This window comes from Scomber japonicus, chromosome 6, assembly GCF_027409825.1.
Source record: "Scomber japonicus isolate fScoJap1 chromosome 6, fScoJap1.pri, whole genome shotgun sequence".
Classification (NCBI taxonomy): domain Eukaryota; kingdom Metazoa; phylum Chordata; class Actinopteri; order Scombriformes; family Scombridae; genus Scomber; species Scomber japonicus.
Window position 1 is genome coordinate 3,633,623 of NC_070583.1, and position 10,000 is coordinate 3,643,622.

General features: G+C 39.6%; 1 protein-coding gene across 3 annotated transcripts in view; it reads left to right on the forward strand.

Annotated features, from left to right (window-relative positions):
- The window catches only part of nf1a (neurofibromin 1a), a 93,730-nt gene that overhangs the window by 37,552 nt on the left and 46,178 nt on the right, over positions 1 to 10,000 (forward strand). For 2 of the 3 annotated variants that reach the window (XM_053321333.1, XM_053321334.1), the window contains exons 29-30: positions 585 to 720; positions 3,209 to 3,271. In XM_053321333.1, the coding sequence (XP_053177308.1) occupies positions 585 to 720; positions 3,209 to 3,271 (199 nt within the window). The remainder of the gene's footprint in view (positions 1 to 584; positions 721 to 3,208; positions 3,272 to 10,000) is intronic. The other variant, XM_053321335.1, reaches the window with a different exon arrangement.

Here is a 10,000-nt window from a genome sequence, read left to right on the forward strand (position 1 = left end):
CAACAGATGTGTACATGTATATTTAACATTTGCCACTGAGCTGAAATTCTAAAAGGACCAAACAAACAAAATAGATTAGAAAAAAAATCCACTATTCTAACAGTCTGATAGCGTATTTAAATAGACACCCTAACACGTGTCAGTTCACCCTCTTCTGGACCAGGGTTAGATGTGGGTCACACACTGCCCAGCTTTGGTAAACTGGTGTGTGTATCAGGGATCCATAATAATGAGTCATTTAAAGAATGTGATTTTCCATATTTTTCTCTTTTTGAAAAAAACCCCACATAGCTGAGCCACACTGCTGGACTGGATGACATGTTCCTTCCTCCCTGAAGATGGTGGTTATTGTAGCTTCTTTAGAGATGGCTCCAATGAGTACACATTCAATAAGATATGAAGCTGCAAGGTGTGGAAACATGGCTCCATTTACAGAGCTTCACTCAACACAACCTGTTCCTCACCTTCACTTTGTACTGAAGTACTTTGACAAATGTATCGATACTGTAGTACAACACAAGGTCAAGAGATGTGACAGTTTGTATAGCAGCTGTAAAACAGGAGCTGCTTGTTTGTCTCATCAGACTTGAACAAGGTGAGAACCTGGAGGAGAACCAGAGGAACCTGCTGCAGATCACTGAGCGCTTCTTCCAGGCCATCATCGGCTCATCCAGCGAGTTCCCCCCACAGCTCCGCAGCGTCTGCCACTGTCTCTACCAGGTAGAACCCCCCCCCCCCTTCTCTCTCTCTCTCTCTCTTTCTCTCTCTCACTCTCTCACTCTCTCTCTCTCTCTTTCTCACTCTCACACTCCACCATGGCCCCCAAGCTGCTCACCCTGCCCCCCCTCTGCCCTTACCTGTTTTTGTGCAGTGTCACTTACACATTTCAAGCTCCCGCCTCTCCACTCTGAGGTTTCCTGATGCTGCTCAACTCACTGCTCTCTACATCACACACATTATCTCTCAGCTAGATAGAGTCTGATCTTCTGTTTGATCATTTTCACGTCTCAGTGTTGATACTGTAAAGTCAGGGCATCATGGGACAGTAAAACTTCTGTCATTTAAAACCAGGACCTTATATATTCTTGGTTTTTGCCATCAGTTAATTGTTTACGTACCTCAGTGTAGATGTGCAGTTGTGTAGTAAACATCTGGACTCAGTCTGTAGACGAAAAGATCAATTTCATCAAACTGGAAAAAATGTTAACATCAATCCATTTTGAATGCTAATGTACTTTGTGTCTGCTCCATGTGCAAAGTTGACTCTAAGTTTGTTGTTTTATAGTTATGCCAGATGTTTTTTTGTTTTTTTTTAACAGCTTGTTCAGGTTCCATCAAGTAGTCATGAAAAACAGTTAATGCAGGTTTGAATGCAGGTGGAATCAAAAACATTTCTTCCACTCCAAACACATGAACATGACACAGATTGATCCAGACTTCCACACACAGCACAGCTGGTCTAATGACTTACTAAAGCAGCAACTCCCTTTCTTTACATGGAGAAGTCATATATAGTAAGACATTTATACCCAAAAGAGAAGTTGCCTGGTGCATGTACTGCATCACACTTATAAGAGGTGCTATGTAGTGTTAACAGTGGATGAAGTGTCTGATGAGATTCTATGATTGATGGCAAAAACCATCAAGATAAGGTCCTGTGTCACACATGTAACAGGTGTTGACTCTACAGCTGTGATCACACATCATGTTTACACTCTTTCACATCGATCTTAATCAGAGGAGAAGACATGTGCTTCCATGTGTGTGGAGCATATGAACTACATGAGCTGTTCAGTTTGAAACCAGTGACATAACAATGGAGGTTTGGTTTAGCAGGGAATATAAAACCCTGCCAACCTCTTTACCCTACATAGAGTTTAAAGACCGTGTAAAGTATGTTTTCTGAGTTTGACATACCACAGAAAAATGTGTTGTTAACCATCCTGCCAAATTTGAATGGTTAAAAAAAACGCCAAATATATGAAATTAGGCTTCAAAGTTGTGTAAAACTCAGTCTCTTTCTCTGCTCCCAAACGCTGTGGGAGTGCCCACCGAGTTCGCTGAAACCCCGCCCCCTACCAAGTGTCACCTGTCAATCAAAGTCAGCACCTCTACCAGAAACATGGACGCTACGTCTGAGAGCTTTCTGCTGCTAACTCAGCTGCTAGCTCGGTGGCTAACTCGGCTAACTGGCTAACTGTAGACTGTAGTAGTAGTGTGTGCTGAATGTATTTATACCTCTACAGCAGCAGGGGCGGGTTGATTTTCAGACCCGCCCACTAAATCCTGAACACAGAAGTCTTGAAACACAGTTTGTGAAGCCTAGCTCCACAATTCAAATCTAAATGGTTGAAATGCTTTTTACACCTTTTTTAGAAATACATTTATGACCTATTTAATGTGTTTAGAAGAAAATGTCTGAATTCATTTTACATGGTCTTTAAAAACAACGTTGTTTAAGATGTTAAAAATACTGAGCAGCACCTAGACATTGATAGGAGTATCCATACACACATCTACACTAATAAATGACCCAGTGAAGCGGTAGGTGTGATCACATCATAGGAGGATGATAGCTGACTGGTCTAACAGTACACACAATCCACATCCACTGAGTTTGACTTTGCTGAGCAGCGTCACTCTGCTGCTGCTGCTGCTTGCTGCTGCTGCTGCACTCTTCCAGCTGTGGAACAGAAGCTCCCTTCTCTACTTGCACTCTACAGCTCAATGAATAGGTAACATTGTTAAGGTGTTCAATTAGCCACTAATGTAAAATGCTTCATACACAAAAAACTTTAGTGTTTTGGGTTTCTGATCACAGATTTTGTATTTTTTTCCATTGGTTACATCTTTGATTTCTCATTTCTCATTCTTCATTTTGGACTTCCTTTTGCAGCTGTGTAGACACACACACACACACACACACACACACACACACACTAAAAGAAATCAAAGCACACCAGCGCATGCATGGACACGCTTCAAGTCCCCTCTGAGCAGTGTTGAACTTCTTTAACAGCAGTTTTGACATTTTTTTCTGTGTTTTTTTTTTTACTGTGAATGTGTTGTACAGCTGGAGTGGTTAGGTGTGTGTGTGTGTGTGTGTGTGTGTGTGTGTGTGTGTGTGTGTGTGTGTGTGTGTGCGTGTGCGTGTGTGTGTGTGTAAGCTGGTGCTGTGACCATGATTGTGCTCATCTCTGTTCTGTAGGCTACTTGCCACTCTCTACTGAATAAAGCAACAGTAAAAGAAAAAAAGGAAAACAAAAAAGCAGTAAGTTTGGAGAATCTATTTTCCCTCAGACACTTTTCCCCCTAAAGCAAAAAAGCCTTTTTTGCATTTTACTCATTTGATTTATTTTCTTCATTTTTACAAAAAAAAAATTGGTTTTAATTTGGTGTTTCTCTGGAAATGTTTTATTCTTTTCTCCATATTCAACTTTGTGTACAACCCTCTCTGAAAATCATCGTACTAATATCGGCGTCATTTTATGTATCTTTAATTAACAGTTCTCAGGAAACAGTGGCATTCTTTCTTCTGTTTTTCTTTCCGGACTCTCTGTTTGCACTCCAGTAGACATTTTCTCAGAACATTTCATCTGCACTTAAATCATGTTTGTCCACCTTTTTTATATGAATCATTTGAATAAATCCAGTCACACACAACCGCCCGCTTCACCTGCTTCACATTCTCTACAACACATGAACATCCTCTAGATGAAATATTCTGATAAACTGGCCTCTCACTGTCATGGGTTAACTTCTACAACTCTATGGTGTTTTTCTTCCTGCTGTATATCAAGAGCAACTTGAGAACATGATTCTGTACATTCATATTTTTCCCCAGCGCTCTGAGGTTCCTCAAAGTAAGAAAGAATCCACCTTTAAATATAAACTGATCTCGCTCAAAACTCCCTCAAACATACGTGTGATTGATTCTTTGTGCTCACAGGTTTAAAACGGCCATGTCCATGTATTCTCAAAGGGTTACAATCATCAGCTGTTTTCTCCAGGATGTTGTTGCTTGTGCTCATTTTTCACTTGCATTGCAGGCAGGATTGAAGTCTGATAGCATCTAGTTTACAACTGCTGTGAAGTTCCTTCTGGAATAAAAGGAGAGTTCTTCCTTCCTTTCAGTCATAAATATATAATGCTGTTACAGTCATGTGGAACCAAGGATACTGTGCCAACAAATCTGAATATTCTTTAATAGCAGCATGCAACACATGTGCTTTGGAAATTGAGGTTTCTGGTCAAATAATGTGTGTGCTGAATGTTAAGACATTATTATCTAGGATATTATATATTATATATTATATATTATATATTATATATAAGCACACGGAGAGCAGCTGCCTCTGAGTGAGTGTAAAAGTGAGCACCACACATTGTCCTGTAGGGGTAACAATGTATCTCAGTGATAATTGGTGAAACCCATGGGCACAATGTGTGATATGAAGAAGACAACATCTGGGGAACCAAGCATATGTTTGACTTCATATAGTTTAGCAGAGGCTTCAGAAAGAGCGATAGAAATGATGAATATGAATTTAGAAAGTGATGCTGTCAAGTTAAAAGCACATGCTCTTAATATATGTGAGAGGTAAACAGCATACAAGTGGTATCTGTATGGAAAGTGAAAATTCACCCTAAAACTGCAAACTTTTGATAGGTTTTACTGTTCAGGTTAGATGCGTAAACAGTAACAAGGACACATTAATATCCCAAGTGAACAAACACTGAACTTTTAGCAGTTAAAGGAATAGTCTGACATTTTGGCATCCCCCCTCTTGCTGTCTTGTGAACCAAATGAGAAGATAGATATCAGTGTCATCTGTGTGTTTAGTATCCTAGCTTAGCACAAAGACGGGAAGCAGAGGTAAAGTTACATTGCTGTCTTAAAATAGTGTATGGACTTCTAGACCTTTGTTCCAGCAGGAATATGTGTTATTACAGGGAATGCACAGGTGGAACTGATAATGTTAACAATGTCTGTGAAAAGGTCTGTTCAACTTGAGTTTCACTACACATGTTTTCTTACCACACAAGCATGACTCTAGGAGAGCAGCATTGGCAGCATCCAGCTGGTGGATATTACAAGGTGTACATCCCAAAATATGGTTGAAGACTATAAGCAGTCTAGCAGTCCAGCACAAGACAAAATAAAGAAGGAAAACGTCCAGCACAATGAATAGGCTTTAAGTTATTGATATGATACATTTATCAGTTAGAATACAGTTGCACCACTTCAGAAAGTCACCTTCACACTCCAAAGACATACACACTCCAGCTGCTAAGTTGATTTTATTCTCTCTTTGTTTTCTTTTTTTTTGCCTGGCCCTAATACTCCGTTGTAGATTTGAGATGGACAAACTGTTAACAAGCCATAATGTTACTTAATGTCTTCATATTTCATAATGTCCATGTGACATCCCAGACCAGATCAGCTAACCCCACTACAGGGGTAGGACCTAATACTTCTCCCTCTGCTTCCAGTCTGTATGTTGAACCATTTCAAATCTAATCACACATCACCTTCTCTACCAGATGCACAGAAATGACACTGATATCAATGTTAATGAGAATTTTAACAAAATGTCAAAATGTTGACTGATTCTTTATAAGTTAAAATATTTTTATCCTCTAATTAGTAGCAATGTTTGATGATTACTATTCTGGTTGTTTATAATGAGAATGAGATGCAAGCTGTTTTTTGGTGGACTTTGACTTACTGGTGTCTGTAGAGGCTTCAGTCAGGACAGACTTTGTGTTGTTAATCTGCTGTAGCTGTGAGCATCTACATCTAGAGGATAGCTGATGTTTGATAGAGGTATCAGTGAGAAAACACTGTTAGGTGGTGGTAGCTGCACTGTTAAATGGGACTAAGAGAAGAAGATGATGATGGTGATCATGGAGGACTGTCAGGTTGTGCTGTTCCAATGGCTTCCAGTAGAGACCCAGACTCTGTTAATATATATTTCAGTAACAAAAGAATGTACATGTGTGTTTAAATCATCTCCACACACTTCAGCTCTGAAGCTCCACCAGATGATGTTTTAGTTTGTACTGCACCTTTCATACTTATGCAGCTAGTTGTGTTTTACATGTGACTGACAGGAAGATAAGACAGAACAAATGGAGACAGTACAAAGACCAAAGCAAAAAAAAGATGAATTTATTGGTGAAGTAAGTTCTTTTACTCTGTAGAAGTTGTGGAATCACAAGTTCATCATTGAAGCTCCCTTAAGCATCCTCTGTAGTCTCTTTTTACTCTGGGCTACTCGGGGCTACTCTCACCCTCTGGGAGCAGTCAGACAGGAAGTCCTTGATCCAGAGACAGATGGAGTCTGTTGGGAAGGATGGTGGTAAACGCTGAGCTGAAGTCCACAAAGAGCAGCTGTGCGTAGCTCCCCTGCTGCTCCAGGTGGGACAGAGCAAAGTGGAGAGCTGTGGCTATAGCGCCCTCTGTGGACCTGTTGGCTCTGTAGGCCAACTGGTGATGAGGGTCAAACCTGGGTGGAAGATTTGAAGTGATGTGCTTCCGGACCAGTTTCTCAAAGCACATAATGACAGGCTAATGTTGTTCTTCTTGGGGAGTGGGATAATTGTGGAGGACTTCAGGCAGGAAGGGACAGCAGACTGAGACAGTCACTGGTTAAAGATCTTGGTGAATACTCCAGCCAGCTGGTCTGCACAGTCCCTCAGCACCTGTTCAGAGACTCCATCAGGTCCTGCAACTTTCCTCGGGTTCACAGCCCTCAGTGTACACCTCACTTACTGCTCCTCCATCATGGATGTGGCTGCTTTGGGCTGGTGGATGTAGTCTGGCTGCCTCCACTGACAAATAGTATCAGTCAGCCATGTTACAGGTTACTTAGCAACAGTGTTTCTATTATATGTCTCACTCACTACATATCATGGTGACACTTCTCTAATAAGCAGATTTAAGGGATTGTTTATTTATTAAGCTCTGAGATTGTCCAGTCATACCATATGAAGCATGACTGTATTTATGTTTAATTGCATTTATGTACATTGTGAATAAGCTCCATCATTTCATCAGTCTACATTATAACAACATGAACCTCATTGTGCTGTTTCTTAAACTGATGTGTGTGATTGTCATTATGATGTCACACTGCCTGCTGTAGTGAAGCTACAGTGTTTGTTTAATTGTTTGTGCATGTATATTTTTGTGAGAGAGAAACCTTTCACCTCTCCACTTTATCATCATTTAAACATTTTTTACAAATACAGAAACATGACAAAAATGAAAAGCAGCAGTCTGAGGCAGAAACATTATTATAATGTTGTGCTTACTTGATATTTATGTGTCACATTTCATATCATTCATTTTTGGCCAGTAGCTGCAGTTTGTTGTACCTCGTCTGTTTGCCCTTTACTACCAGAACACTGATATATCTGCATGAGTATGTCACCCTGTTTGTGCCTGCTTCATGATATATTATACAGACATTTGGGGTGTATAATTTTGATAGATAAAATCAGGTTAAATCTTTCTTACATGAATGTAATTACTGGCTGCAGGTTGGAGCTGTAGTGATTGTGGTGATGTAGATTGGGATAAATGTGATGAGGCTGGAGAGGAGTCAGTCACATTGTGGGACGATGTTTCTATTTATTGTATCTTCTGCACTGTATTTCAAACATAGGTGTTTATGTTTCAGCTTAGCTTTTTGAGAGGTTTAAGTTTACACTGGCATTACTTTAAATGTGTCAGATAAAACCTTTTATACCATGTGATGTTATTTCATAATTTGTTATAACTTAAGTAGTTTCCAGGTCTGGGAACATACCCTTCAAAATAAGACAAAAGTTTTAATGTGTTGGATTTTTTTCTCTTATTTCTTTTATGGAGAACAAACTGTATGTGAAAGTTGAGCAGCTGAAAGATCAGGTGTTAATCAGGTTTAAATTGAGGTTATGTGGTGTGTGGAGTATTTTAAATGGGTAATATTTGGTGTTGGTTGTAAAACACAATGAAAGGTTCAGTCAGTATAGCAGCTCAGGTCTTCCACGGGTCATATAAAACTAATGGTGTGCAGCAGAGCAGAGCTTGACTGACAGATTGAACTGAAACGAAGAATGATTGTAAAGATGCTGCTTCTGCTGCTGACTGCTGTAGCTGCAGCAGCATCTGATACAGTCACATTGACCTGCTGTCTGGAGAACTGCATACGTTCTGCTACAGTCAGAAAAGAACAACATTGGATGCATTGACATTAAGGAAACTGTAAACTTGGATAGCTGACTCACATTTCTGCCTCAGTTTTTAAGGTTCACCACAAGACCATAGAAAGGGGGAAGCTTTTCTCATTGTGGATGAAATAGTACGTTGTCATCAAGCACCATTGACTGAGGGGAAAGGTTTTGGTCTAGCTTGTGATTTATCTCTGAGTTCTCCAGGAAGTGGAGAAACAGCTGACTACTCCCCACTGTCTCACTCTTTTAATACGCAGTAAAATCACCACTAAAGAGAGGTCAATTCAACAAGGTTATCTATTCTGTCATTCTTATTGTTTCATCTTAAATCACATTGATGAACCCAGTCCTTACATATTCACACGTCAGTTATTCTTCTTACTTTGAAGAAACAAAGATGTGTGTGTGCTCACTAAAACAATGAATAGGAATTGAGCATAGGAAGAAGTGTAGATGAAAGGCCAGTGAATGTTGTGTGTGTGTGTGCTCATGCATGCAGATACAGTGTGTGTTTCACTGTGTGGGTTAACGTCAATGCTCCCTTCATCGTACATACCTCCAGTCTAACTGATCAATGTAGAAAAATGAGATTCCAGTGTATTTAACATTGCATCATTACTGTATTGTAGGATTTCAATCTGTAAACAGTGTAGAGTGGCACAGTAGCTATGATCACTGTGAATGATATCAGTTACACAGTATTCAGGTGGTGTCACCTTTTCACAGCAGGAGAAAATAGAGACGAGTCAAATATTCATAGTTTTGCTAGAATTCAGATGCAGTGAGTTCATCTGCGTTTAGGTTGAGTTTAGTTTATTAGGATCCTCATTAGTCATTGCACTGGGCAGCAGCTACTCTTCCTGGACTCCACAATGAACAGAATAACAATACAGTTCTAGAAACCCACAATAGATATACAATACAACAACAAATGTGAAGGGAAAAAAAGAGCATGCAAGAGAGTAGAGCATTCAAAGCATACAGGAAAGAATATGCTAGAAAGAGGAAAAAGAAATATAAAACAGCACATTGTAAAAGAAAAGAAAAGAATGTCACCCTCCCCCCTCCCCCCCATTAATTTAATTCAGGATGACACACATAGTAGTGCTCAGGACATACTGACTGTAGACAGAGGATTCACTGGTTCTGCTACAGATGTTGGTTTTCAGTGTGTCCCAATTGGAATCCATTCTTACCAGTGTAGTTCCAGCTGAACTGTGAAGGTGAAGAATAGATAGATTGATGGTTGGATAAAGGAAGAAATCAGCTTAGAACACTCCACAGATCATTTCCTTTAACCCCCTCTGCCTGTCTTCATATTGAACACATTATCAATGAGATTTGGCTGATACTCATGATTCTTCAGACACAGCGGAAATGCAAACAGGAAAGCACACAAGAGATTTTTACCCCCTTGTTTAGTTGAGTGTAGTTCCTGTTTGCTTCAAACATGTTTCATTGCTTGTGTTTCTGAACTCTACTACTGACCTTTAATGATGTCTCACTGTGTTCTCAGAGCTCAGAATTGACTTCTTATTATTATTTGTATTATTATTAGGAATGGAGGGCAACATTACAATAATGAATAATATAATGAGTTTTGAGGCCGATGCTGATACCAATATTATGGAGTATCAATATATCAGCCCATATTTACTTACAGGATATATACATGAACACATATTATTTACAGTGATTCATCAAATGTGGTCATCACTTATATTTTACAGTTTAGGAATAATATACCTCATTGTATTAATTGACATCAGCAAACTAAAAG